Below are 13,085 nucleotides of genomic sequence, written 5' to 3'. Positions count from 1 at the left end.
TCAATGAAAGCTAAGCTGATCATTAACTTTAGCAAAGTTGAATTCTGGGATAAGGGCCTTATTAGTGAAATTAGTGAAAGAGTATTCGGAAGAAACGACTTCTCTATTACTGACAACAATTAGATTGTGCCATTTTGGTACCTTATCACGTTGTTTCGAAACCAGTACGAATTTGAATTGACCAATCACTAAATAGAATTTGTCTTTTTGATTTACCTTATACCCAGGTTGATCTTTAAGCCTCTTCTTGAGTTCTTTTCTGCTAAAAGCTTTCATATTATATCGACCCTTCTTTTCAAGGGTAGCAGTGGCAGTAAACACTCGTTGCCACTGCTCTGCATTTGTTTTTTCAAAGTAGACACAAATTTCAACCTCTTGTTGATCACGACGAGTTTGCAAGTAGAAGGAGCTTAATAATTCAATGATGATCTTATTGTTACAATTATGACTATCATCCTTCTCATTTGCAATACTAATAACACATTCAGTGGCAACAGTCGCAGGTGGTAGTGGTGGTTTATCTGATTCCATTCGGCTGAAAAGAGTTGAAATGTAATGGTCAATATTGGTATTAGTAAAATTCTCATCCATGTGGCCATCAATGAATTGATCGTAATAATCATCAAAATAGGCCTTCAACCTGGCTGTTTCCGGGTCCATCATCATGTTAAAGAAGCTTCTTGTTGTTGTTATGTTGTGATCAGATTTTAGTTTTTTTTTGTGTTGGAAAACAAAAAATTGTTTCGTTTCAACTTATTCGATTTTCCAAACCTTCCGTTTTTGCTTGATTGGAAGGTTTTGAAAATCGGAACATGAAACTTTACAAAAAATTTAACAAATGTCATCATTGACTCTTGATCCAAATATCAGTTATTACAATTCTGACTATTGATAATTGAGAACAATTCTAATATTAGGTTGTTCGCAAATAATATGGATTGTTTGAAATTGCTTACAAAAATAAATTGCAAAATTTGTAGTTTCAGTTTGGGGATTGAAAATGTGCAACATTTTAAAAAGAATAAAACCACAATTTGATATTCATTCTTATTGCGTTCATGATTATTACCTTGAAAACAATTACAATTCAATTGGGAATTACATTAGTTTCTAATAAAAAAGATGCTCAGACTAAAAGCAAAATCTGACGGTCATTGTGTAGCTCGTGTACCTTTGATTGAAGGGTTACGCTTTAGGTAATGTGTTGGCACAAAATCTGTGTGCCAATTGATGAACTGCTGTAATTCTTTTTTTTTCTTCATCTTTCTATATTCTTTACCTTTCCTTTTCTTTCTAACTAGATCAGAAACAGCAATACAATATATAGTTGTGTACACATGGAATAAAAATTGTAAAAGTTCACAAAAAAATGTCTCTAAATCTAACAGCAGAAACATTTTCTCTCTTCAATCATTATCAAGATTCCATCGAATTTTTTACCAACACCGTTACTAGTAGCCGATTTAAAAATCAACCAACATCAAACATTCCGAACAATTACTTGCAACGATTTGGGAGAATTAAATTTATTTCCTGTAGAGAATTAACTTGTTTTGTAGTGTCGGAAGATGATGAAGTATTTTCTCTTGATAAAAACAGGAATTGGAAATATTATAAAATTAGCTTTAAATTTCCAAATGAAAGAATTGTGAATATTAGTGTCAGTTATCATGCTTGTGTTTTGGTGCTTCAATCTGTTAGTGGTGGTGGTGCTGGAAGTACTGGTGGGATGAATTTAATTAGAACGAGAGTGTTTGTTTGTTATTCAGCGAATAGGAATGAGTTTGGAGTGAGGAAAACAAAATTTACAGAAAGAGTTGAGACTTTTTCACAGAGTGGAATTGAGAATTCAGAAATTGAATGGACTTGCTTGGAGGATTTTCAATTACAAGATGGGGAATTTATTACAAAGACTTCATGTGCTGCATTTACTTGTTGTTTTCTGACATCACATGGAAGGCTTTTGGCATGTGGAAGTAATCAATTTTTTGAGATAGCTCAACCATCTAGTGATAATAATATTCCAGCTATCCAATGTTGTTGTCTTGACCCTTCCAATGAGTGCAAAGAACCTTTCTTTACCAAGACAGTGAATGGAGATCACAATATTATTGCCTTAACAAGGGATCACAATATTTTCTATTGTGGATATTCTATGGGAAATAATGGTAATAATTTGCCAATGATGAAACAATTGGCACCAATAAGTTTAATGGGAGAAGATGAATACTTTATAGACATTTGTGCATCCTATTACAGTTGGATTTATCTCACAAGTAAGTATATTTGAGATACTACTAATTTATTCAACATTTCCAGACAAATTCAATTTATATTTGGTTGATAAGTTTCATAGCAACCTTGCTAAAATATGTGGTGAACCTGTTATTTCCTGTAGAATGTGTAGCTCAAACAAAACCTTTTTCCTAGTGATCAATAATTCACAAATTTACTCCTTAGATTCTCAATCAAAATTCAAACTCATTCACAAAGTTACCAATCCAAAACCAAATCAACATCTTCAAATAACTTCAGCAAGAGACAATTTAATTGCTTATTGGGAAACAAATTCAGAATCAAAGAATCTGAAGGAACAAGGAGAAAATCTTAAGAATAGAGTAATTGATGGCAATCTTTCGGATATTATAATTTTTCAATGAAATATTTATTATTTGAAAGGATTTATTTTTATTGGAATTGTAACCTTTCCAATAAAAATAAATCCATGTATGAATTGTACAACCAATCAAAGCCGTATTAAAGTTTGGACATTGTTTTTGATAGAGATCAAATTCTTCACTTCCAACCAAAGCATGATGGAACATGAATGGGAGATAGGCATTAGCATCCAAATCATTATCCATTGTTGGATTACCAACACTCAATCCTTTGAATGAAATCTTCTTTTGACTGTTAGTATTGTACTTTAAAATTTCTCTGGCGAGCAATGGAACATAATTACCACCTGAAAATAGTCAATTTAGATCGACAAATATTTTGTTGAAACATACCATAGCTTTCACCACTGACAAAGAATGGATTTGATTAGAATTCAACACATTAATCAAATTGACAGCATCCGAGTATTGATAATTCGATTTTGATGAGGGACAAAAGTTTGGGGCAGTTGATGTTGAGAATTTTATTTGAATTCTTGTAGAATTTCAAGTAACATGGGACAGAGCAAACCTGTCAGATATGAAATTAAACAAAAGTCAAGTAACTTTTACCAAAATATGAAGATACAGGTTGTGAAGGAAGAAAAAGAATTTAAAATTAATTTGGATACTATTATTGAGCTAACCTTCAAACTCATTTGTATTATAATTGGAATGGATCTGTCAAAATGCCAACTTGCTTATTACATGCCAAAAAGTCAAATGACGCAAAAAGTTTGACCAGAAATGATCCTAAAGACAGCATTAAGAACAATCCATTTTATCTTTAAATCTATTTAATAAACCATTCCACACGATTGGATCTTGTTGTAAACTATTCAATTCACATTCAATTAAGAAAAGATCAACAAAAAAACATTACAAAAAAAAATAATGATTGAACCAGGTGATGATTGCATCAGTGAAATTCTTTCCTTCCTTCCACTTGGTGATTTACTTCTCCGAGCAGCGTTGGTTAACAAGAATTGGTTCTCCATCATTGAGACACAACAAATAAATTGGCTACGACATATTAGATGCTTTCTAGAACAGACAGCTAGTAGATATGAAGATTTAGTAGCCTCCTCTCTTCAACACGAGTCTGAATTAATTCTTCCGAATGATGATTTTCACAATTATCAGCAGAGTCCGAAGGGAATGAGAGGAATCTATAAGAAGAGAGCAAAACAATTGAGAAGGAAATTGGAGGATGATGAATTTTTGGAAAATGTTGCCTCTTGTCAGGTTGTTCTGATGAGAATAATGGCACATGAGTGGTATTATTTGTTTCACCACTTTAGAATTAGTTTTCAAGAAATTAAGTGGTGCTTGAATAGTCAAGATGTTAAGGAAATTTTGTTTTGTAGGAATTTGAATTACATTCCTCGAAGTGATATGGAAGTTTGTACAAGGGACTTTTTGGTAAACTTTGCGAAATTGTCTCATATTTATTCGAAAGGAGTGGAGAGGGTACTGCAAAGTGAGAATTTCAATTATGGATCAAGTTTTCATAATGCTCTTTTGAAAACTGTCAATTATGACCTAGAGTGCATTGAAATTTCCATACTAAAAAATCCAACACTCGAACTCTTTGAAAAGATTCCCATTACCCAGATACCAAATCTTGAAGATTGTAGTTGTTGCTTGTTTCGTGAAATGATGAAACGTATCTCATTACGTATGCCATATCGTCACGACCTCTCAGAATTATTCAATGCAAGGTTTGATTTCTTTCAAATTGCAATTGAGGAAGTTTCAAAAAGATCACCAAGAGGAGTATATGTACTTTTAGGTGAGAGACTTGGAAAATGTGAAAGAATATTTGATATTGAAAATCCTCAACTAGAAGCATACATTGTTAGATATTACAAGTTGGAACATATATTTTCTCAATATCAAGAATATGAATCATTCCAAAAGGTGAAACCCTATCTTAATATTTTCCTCCAATCCAAACCATACAAGACCTATCAAACCGAGCTCATCAGACAAATAATCATCACCAAGATAAGAGAAGGTGCTTATGAGAAATTAGTGGCAATGCTCGAGCTATTTCGCAATTATAGAGGTCTTCCTCCCAAATTTAAGGCAGAGGAAATTGGTATTCATGATGATGAACGTGTCTATTACTCCATGTTCAATGCTCGTGATGGTGGTTTGGATTTAACCTTTTTGGAGTACCTCCTCGAGTGTTCCGATTATAGTGGTGATGAAGTATGGAACAAGTTGCAAGAAAGAGAACCATCATTGATGAAAAGATACTACGCACGATTGTGTGATATTGAAGGTTTTATTTATCGACAATGATGATAAATCTAGCCAAACATAATGCTGCAAGCAGTCACCCATTTTTTTCTTTTTAAAATAAATATTTTAAAAATCTAATTAAAAACTCAAATATCGTAACGGCAAACTAGAAATAAATTGGCGCCACTCCGAGCACATGCATCTCGAGAATGTCCTGGCTGCTGGAAGCTTCTAGTATTAATACCATGAATCCAACATAAACATTGAACGGATCATCTCATCAACCACATTCCTTTAAGAAGCGGCCATTTAGTATTAAAATTAAATCATAAAAAAGAATATATACTCTTCCGATCAATGATGACTAGAGAAATTGAATTGCAACAAGCCTCATCATCGGCTCTTATAGAACAACAAACAAACACAACCACAACAACAACTTCATCCTCATCATCGGGTAGTTTATTAGATGAAGTGGTTGTTATTAAAAATCAACAACAACAAGGCTTTGATTTTCAGTTACCAAATTACAATTCAACACATGCTTTGGTTTTAGATGGTTTAGGATTTAAAAAGAAGAAGAAACAAATTTTGAGTGAGATTTCATGTACAATACCATCTGGTCAACTCACAATGATAATTGGTGGCTCTGGAGGTGGTAAAAGTTCACTTTTAGATATAATTTCTAGAAGAGTTTCGAATCCTAAGGAATGTACAGGCACTGTTACATTTAAAGGTCAACCATTGACAAAGAAATTATTTCAAAAGCAAGGTGGCTATGTCTTTCAGGATGATATTTTGCTGTAAGTATTGAGAAGAATAATAACTTAATTTTCAAAAAGGGCAACAGATTCGATTCATGAAATTTTGATGGAATCTTCTCTGCTCAAGTACAAACACAAAAAGGGAAACAAGTTGACTGAGATTTGGAAATCATGTAGTGAGAGAACTTTCAAAGTAGAGAATGATATTGGACTTTATTCACATAGGAAGGTTAAGATTGGAACTGAACAAAAGAAGGGAGCCTCAGGTGGTCAGAAAAAGAGAACTTCACTCTCTATTCAATTAATTAATAATCCAGATTTGTTATTGTTGGATGAATATAGCTCTGGATTGGATTCATATACAGCACTTGAAATTGGAAAAAAGCTCCAGACCTTGGCTCACGATCAAGGCAAGACCATTGTTGCCACTGTACATCAACCTTCTTCAGCATTGTTTAGCTTATTCGACAATGTAATCCTCTTGGCACATGGCAAACTTGTTTATTCAGGACCAGTTGCTCAAGTTAAAAACTATTTGAAAATGGTTGGATATCCAATGCCAGAGGACACCAATCCTGCAGATTTTCTCATTTCCATTGTTTCTAATCCATTCTTGAAGCAAGAAAAATTAATGTCTGCCTCTGCTATCAATTTGCATGCTGTAGAAAAATCTGAATCAGCCATAGAAATTTTGATTGATAATGAAGGAAAGTCAGCAAAGGAACAATTATCAAACGAATTGGATGTGATTAAGAATAGAATTGATTGGCTTGCAAAGTTTTATAGTAATCTGTATCAATCTCCATCCAATACCATATTGAGCAAAGCAGACTCGCAGGATGATGACAAATTCTCACTCAATGCCTACTTGGTGGAGAATATTCTTAAACTTTTGGTTTTAATTTATAGAAATTTGAGGACAACATTCAGAGATCCAATGATTCTACTTTCTGAACTGTTTCAATCTGTATTTCTTGGAATATTTTGTGGACTCTTGTATTTCAAACTAGCTACAGATCAACAAGGTATCACTGATAGAATTAGTGCTATTTTCTTTATTGTGGCTGCCATTTCATTTGTTCCTGCAGCATCAGTTGTGGCTACATTCCCTCAACAGAGATTACTTTTCACTAGAGAACGAGAATCAAATCTCTATGGAACATTCACCTATTATGCTTCCTATTCTATTGTTCACATACCAGTGGAAGCTATTTTTCCAGTGGTGAATTTAATTTGTGCCTATTGGCTGATTGGATTTCAAAATAATCCTGGAAACTTTTTCATTTTTGCTGGTATTATGATTATTGTTCAATGGTTGAGTGAATCTATTGGATTATTTGTTGGAGCCCTCTTTGAATCAGTAGATGTTGGAAATTTAGTAATATCTGTTGTAATGACTGTTTGGATGTAAGTTTGGACATTTTAAATACGTATTGGACTGACCATTTCTAATTTTAACGTTTATGACAGGTGTTTCAGTGGTTTCCTTATAAGAAATACACAAATCGGAGGATGGTTCTATCCATTTGCATACACTAGTTTATTCAGATATTCTGTGCATGCATTGGCACAGGTTGAGTTGAGTAGAATGGCCTTTGAATGCTCTACTTCTTCCAAAACACTCTCAAGTTTTAACATGACTGAAATTTGCTCATTCAATAATGGAAGCGCCATCACGATTGGAAATCAACTTGTTTCACTTGAACCATACACTGAAAAGTTGTGTTCCGAACTCAATTGGAATCAAACTGTATCTGCCATTGCATCTGAAGCATGTTACAAATCTGGAGAGTCAGCTCTTAATTATTTCTTTGAAGGAAGTAATCATATTCCAATTTGGGGTAACGTTCTCATTCTATTGGGAATGTTACTAATTTTGAGAATTGCCATTTATCTTGCCCTTCGTTTTAGAAGATATGAAAGAAAATAAATTTGTGTGTGAAATTACAATTCAAAATTCTTATTATTTCATTTGCCAACACTTCCAATGAAACCACACATTCCATTATCTTAATTAGAATGCAAATAGATTTGATAAATCAGCATCGAAAATTTAATAATATATTTGTTGTTACCTGAATTGTCGCCTTTTCCAATTATATTTCCATTGTAAAGTCCAACAATGCAGGACGAGCAACGTTTAGCAAAGCCGCGGTCCTTAGGACTTATTGAATTTATTTAAGGATTCTAAAATTACGCCAATTCAAAAAACAAAAAAAACAACACAACAACCAACACTTGTTTAATTATCACCACATAACCAAACACATCTTTTTTAATTAATATTTACAATTTTGTGACCACAACAAAAATGGAAGAAGAATTGAAAGTGATGGACAAACAAAGACATGCAAGAGGAGATGAAGATTGGAATCAAGAGGATGGAGGAGTGGTTGCAGGTGGAGAGAGGATTTCCATTGAAGATCATGATGAAGCGACAAGTCATGATCAGGATTTATCTAGAAAATCATTGGACGATATTGAACTAAACTCTGAACCTAGACCGTCAATGGAAAGTTTGGAAGCACCACATACTATTGGAAACTATGCACAATTGGATCAGGAAAGTTCAAAGCCGAAACTTGCAAGAAATCCCTATATTTCACTTCTATTTCATAATAAGAGATTTTTAATTATTTGGATGGCAGGTGTCTTGTCAGGAATGGGAAATTACTTTTCAGAAATTGGTATTGCTTATGAAGTGGAAGAACGTACAACTGTTGGATTTGCCACAAGTGCTGTATTTCTCTGTATCTTTTTACCGTCATGTGTTGCTACTCCATTCGCAGGTGTAGTTTCTGATATTTTCGATAGACGAAAGGTCTTGATTGTCTGCAATGTCCTGAGAGCCATTCTAGCTTTCGTCCTCATTGGTGGTTGCTTTATGGAAAATAAGGCAGTCCTCTTCTCCTTCTATTACATCATCCTTGCCTTAATATTTTTCCTTAATGCATTTTATGATGCTTCGAGAGGATGCATGATGCCACTCTGTGTCGATCACAATGATTTGGTCGCGTGTAATGCATTGGATAGTTTGACATGGTTGTTTTGTTCGTATACAGGTGGTGCCATTGGTGGAGCTGTGAGAGTTGCATTTGGATTGATTACTTGTTATGTATTGAATGGAGTTTTGTTCTTGATTGCGTTGGCATTGTCAATTGCCTTGTTGTGGTTCCCTGATTTGAATCCACCGAAACCAGCCGATTTCCCAACTAAACCATTACCAATGATGAAACATTCTGTGAAGGAATTAATTGCTGGCTTCAAGTTATTATTCAGTGGAAAGGGTTACTTGTTGAGTTTTGTTGTTATGAAATTATTGGGATCATCAGTTTGGGCCAGTATTGAATTTATCAATGTTAAATTATCCGAATTACCATCAATGCAATTATTTAATGATGAAGGAGGAGCCAAGCTCACTAATACCATTGCTTACTGTCTATTTGGCGTTGGATCAGGTTTAGCTCCAATGTTATTCGAATTAACTTTTGGAAATCGTATAAGAAGATCAGTGAGGAGTGCATTCTGGACTCGTTTCATAATTCTTGGATCTTTCTTGGTTTTCCCAGCTGCATTCTTACTCATGTCTTTCAGTGTCCATGCCAGTATGTTTATTATTGCTGAATTCTTTATTGGATCAGCAGGAGGTGTCATGTGGGTTTATTCCATGTCATCAATCGAACATTTGACACCTAATCATTATTTGGGAAGAATTACAGCTTTTGATATTTGTTTTGGATATGGAATAGGTCAAGCCATTGGTGTTTTGATTCCTTCTCCTTTCTTGTATGATATTTTTGGAATTTTAACACCACAATTACTATGTTTGGTAATGTTTGTATTTTCTTGGTTGATTTTCTGCCTATTTATTGTTTGGTTTTATTTGGCAAAGAATATTCACCAACATCACACTGTTGAAGAGCATCATGAAGAAGTAATGTCGCATTGAATTATTACAATGAATTATCAAATTGTAAATAAAATTAATGTTTTCAAAAAATTTACAAGAAAGGAAATAAGGGAAAGGTTTCTGTTTAGAATATTACTTAAGCAAAAAAATGTAGTTACATTCGATCCATTTCCTTTAACTTTGTTCCAATGTTTCTTCACAAGAAGATGCTGTTTCAACCTGCTCAGAATTAGAGAAATCAACTTTAATAGTGTTTCAGTAAAAAACATTAAAATTCAGCAAACAGTTAAAAGAATTACAGCAGTTCATCAATCGGCATGACAACATTTCACACCACCACATTACCTTAATTGAAACCCAGCCATCTTTGTTGAACACGATTGTGCTCACAAACGACAGAAAGGTTGACAATTAGGTCTAAGCATCTTTTTATAAGAAACTAATGTAATTCCCAATTAAATAATCATAGTTTTCGAGGTAGTAGAATTGATCTCTATTGGAATGAATAGCAAATTGTGGTTTATAAAATTAATACATGCTCAAAAATTGAAACTTACAACAATTTTGTAATTTATTTTTGTAATCAATTTCAAATTTACATCCCAGTGAAAAACCAAATAGAAGAAACACATGTTTTTTGATGTGGTTTACGTGTTTCTTCCACATTCTTTCTCATTCACATCTCACTTTCCAATTAGTCAAGTATCAATTGATTGAATTTATGTGAAACACGTGTTTCATTTAATGCAGGACAATTATTTCCCGCCAAAAACCTTAAATAGTGCGCTGATGAATATTTCATTCAAAAGTAAGAAAAAAAAATACGCAAACATCAAATAACAAGTTTTACTTGATCATTAGATTTTGTCCCTAAAGCAATAGTACATAATAATAACAATATAATAATATTTTAGTTGAAATAACAAAATGACCAAGATGAGAGCTCAAATTTTGGAAGGTTATTCCGAATCACCTGAATTTGTATCAAGAAATGATTTTGAATTGAATGATCAAGATTTGAAGGAGAGGGAAGTGTTAGTTAGGATCAAGGCTGCTAGTTTGAATGCTGGTGATGGCCACATGTCGAGTGGAGCTGTAAAATTGCTCTTTCCGAAGGAGTTTCCATTAATTTTGGGATTGGACGGAAGTGGAATTGTTGAAAAGGTTGGTTCATTGGTGACGAAATTTCAAGTTGGTGATGAAGTGGTTGGTTCATTACCTGGTGCCAAAACTGGAACCTTGGCAGAGTTTTGTAAATTTGAGGAGGATGATTTGATTTTGAAACCAAAGGAAATGACTGATTTGCAAGCTGCTGCATTTCCTACAATTGGTGGAACTATATTTACTGCCTATACACATCATCCAAAGATTGATGCTCTGATTAAGGAATGTATGGAAAAGCCAGAATTGCTTAATTCAAGTGAAAAGCCAAAGAAACAATTCAAATTGTTGATTATTGGAGCAGCTGGTGGTTGCGGAAGTATGGCTGTATTGATGGCCAGTAAATTCTTGAAAAGGATTTTGGATTTGACAATTTATGCTGTGTGTTCAGAAAAGAATATTGAATATGTTAAATCTTTGGGAGCTGATGAAATAATTGACTATACCAAAACAAGTGCAAAGGATGGAAATAATGAATATCACTCATCGAGTACTTCTGGGTTACCAAGTGTCTGCCAAGTATTGAGAAGAGACTTTGGTGAAGAGTATGTCGATATGGTTATAGATTGTGTTGGAGGTTACTATTTCTATGATGATGTCAAGCAACATTTGGATTGTAGAAAAGCAGAGGATCAAGTAGTGTATGCTTGTCTAGTTCCACCAGGTGCTGCTGCCCTCAATTTTTCAACCATTTGTTCCACTGCTTATTATATGATAACAACCATTTGTTCTGCCTTAATCTCAAAAGGTTCGCCTAAATATGGTCTAGTTAATTTCTTTGGTAAAAAGCCAAAGGAATTTGCCTTCCTTATGCATAACATTTTGACACCTGATAATAATTTCAGCTTGATGAATTTAAATGTTTTCCAATTGGATGAAGCGACACAAGCAATGCAAATGATGAAATCAAAGAAAACTGTTGGAAAAATTGTTGTAAATATTTAATAAATACCATGATAGAATCTCAAATCTTTTTTTTGACTTATGGACTCAATTCATCAATATAAGTATAAATAGCCTTATCTTTACAAATCTTCTTATTCGAATCATTTAAGAAAATATATAATTTACAATCCTTTCCATAATCTCCTCGTTTTGCCTTGTCAATAATTTTTAAATAATCTGATTTTGGATGTGTTTTTGATTTTTTGAAATTTTTCCTCAATTCTTCTTCCACTTTCTGTAAATGAAATATTTTAACTTGTAACTCTAGGAATATTCCCATAGCAACAGATGGAGAATAAGGGTTAGGCTTTGCAAAATTTCTAGTACACCCTAGTTCAGTATCTGTAACCCTATAAAGCGTCTTGGCATTTGTTCTTGTAAAGGTATTGATGAGTGGTGATTCTGAACATGTTGAGCAATGACACTGATCAATCATAAAATTATAATAAAATGGATTAGATTCTACAATAATACCACCTTTTGATCTGTACAAACTCTTTCTATTATCTAGGTCTTCACCTTTTCTGATATAATCTCCACAAATTACACAACAATTATTGTACAATAATCTGAAAACCTTTTTAAAGTCATCAGTAAGAGTTGGAAAGTATTCCTGTTGGACTTGTTTTGCATTAGGACAAATAGTTTTGCTTGCCAAATTCTCCCAAAGAATACTCCTATTCGAATAAAGGTACAATGCCTTACATGATTGTGAGGCCTTCACAATTGAATAATGAGGTAGATAGGATAGAATTTCATACCAAGCATCATCTGAGAGTCCAAACAAGTAAGGTGAATCCACATTAGTGCAATCAATAGCATTCATCCAACTGTAATCAGTAGTACCACTACTACTTCCTCCAGGGGTACTAGTTGATGATGATGCACTGTCTGTTGATTCCTTCTTTGTCTTTCTCTTCCTTTTTGTTGCAGTACTCTTTGAAGTCTTTGTTTTCTTCTCACTTTCATCACCATTATCTGCTTTTCTCTTCTTTGTCTTGGCATTCAATGTTCTATAGCCATATTGCCAATCAGAAATCAACTTATGAATTTGCTTTTGTTCTGCATGAGAAGCATTCGATGATGAATCATCAAACATACAAGCATACGGCCTCACCAATTGGTACGGATAACAATCAGTATGTACATAATCATTGTCCTGTTTGCAATCATCAAAATAATTTTCATTGAATGGATGATCATCGGAACGAAGCCTTTCCTCTTCTTCGAGAAATCTTCTCGGATGATAGGGAAAGTGAATAGCCAAATCATGAACCTTCCTCATGCCAATACAAACCTCTCCATTGTTGATTGTTTCTCTGCAAATCATACATTCGGGTTGAAATCCAGCAACAAGTTGTCCTCCAACTGCACCAACCTTTTCAATCCACAACATTGTTA

The 13,085-nt window shown here is 33.7% G+C and overlaps 7 protein-coding genes across 7 annotated transcripts in view; 5 read left to right on the top strand and 2 right to left on the bottom strand.

Moving 5' to 3' along the window:
- On the bottom strand, positions 1 to 663 carry NAEGRDRAFT_50113 (uncharacterized protein; the record flags this gene model as incomplete). Its single annotated transcript, XM_002675693.1, has 1 exon — positions 1 to 663. One exon carries the CDS (start codon positions 661 to 663, stop codon positions 1 to 3), a length of 663 nt encoding a protein of 220 aa, XP_002675739.1.
- Positions 664 to 1,122: 459 nt separating this feature from the next.
- Positions 1,123 to 2,660, top strand: NAEGRDRAFT_69131 (uncharacterized protein; the record flags this gene model as incomplete). Its single annotated transcript, XM_002675775.1, has 3 exons — positions 1,123 to 1,184; positions 1,624 to 2,276; positions 2,320 to 2,660. 3 exons carry the CDS (start codon positions 1,123 to 1,125, stop codon positions 2,658 to 2,660), a joined length of 1,056 nt encoding a protein of 351 aa, XP_002675821.1.
- An 891-nt stretch (positions 2,661 to 3,551) lies between these two features.
- NAEGRDRAFT_50112 (uncharacterized protein) lies at positions 3,552 to 4,964 on the top strand (the record flags this gene model as incomplete). The annotated part of the gene is made up of 1 exon (XM_002675774.1): positions 3,552 to 4,964. The coding sequence occupies one exon, from the start codon at positions 3,552 to 3,554 to the stop codon at positions 4,962 to 4,964; it is 1,413 nt and encodes a 470-aa protein (XP_002675820.1).
- Positions 4,965 to 5,264: 300 nt separating this feature from the next.
- On the top strand, positions 5,265 to 7,598 carry NAEGRDRAFT_69129 (uncharacterized protein; the record flags this gene model as incomplete). Its single annotated transcript, XM_002675773.1, has 3 exons — positions 5,265 to 5,707; positions 5,747 to 7,075; positions 7,139 to 7,598. The coding sequence occupies 3 exons, from the start codon at positions 5,265 to 5,267 to the stop codon at positions 7,596 to 7,598; spliced, it is 2,232 nt and encodes a 743-aa protein (XP_002675819.1).
- Positions 7,599 to 7,880: 282 nt separating this feature from the next.
- On the top strand, positions 7,881 to 9,662 carry NAEGRDRAFT_58413 (DUF894 domain-containing protein). Its single transcript, XM_002675772.1, has one exon. It carries the CDS (start codon positions 7,980 to 7,982, stop codon positions 9,615 to 9,617), a length of 1,638 nt encoding a protein of 545 aa, XP_002675818.1. The 5' UTR covers positions 7,881 to 7,979; the 3' UTR covers positions 9,618 to 9,662.
- An 843-nt stretch (positions 9,663 to 10,505) lies between these two features.
- On the top strand, positions 10,506 to 11,684 carry NAEGRDRAFT_69127 (uncharacterized protein; the record flags this gene model as incomplete). Its single annotated transcript, XM_002675771.1, has 1 exon — positions 10,506 to 11,684. One exon carries the CDS (start codon positions 10,506 to 10,508, stop codon positions 11,682 to 11,684), a length of 1,179 nt encoding a protein of 392 aa, XP_002675817.1.
- A 37-nt stretch (positions 11,685 to 11,721) lies between these two features.
- The window catches only part of NAEGRDRAFT_50109 (uncharacterized protein), a gene marked incomplete at both ends in the record, with an annotated part of 6,953 nt that continues 5,589 nt past the window's right edge, over positions 11,722 to 13,085 (bottom strand). Inside the window, one exon of the mRNA XM_002675692.1 lies at positions 11,722 to 13,003. Within this exon, the coding sequence (XP_002675738.1) occupies positions 11,722 to 13,003 (1,282 nt within the window). The remainder of the gene's footprint in view (positions 13,004 to 13,085) is intronic.

Source organism: Naegleria gruberi (genome assembly GCF_000004985.1).
Source record: "Naegleria gruberi genomic scaffold NAEGRscaffold_32, whole genome shotgun sequence".
NCBI lineage: Eukaryota > Heterolobosea > Eutetramitea > Acrasida > Naegleriidae > Naegleria > Naegleria gruberi.
The sequence above is the reverse complement of the archived record's forward strand: the minus strand, read 5'-3'. Positions and strand labels throughout refer to the sequence as shown.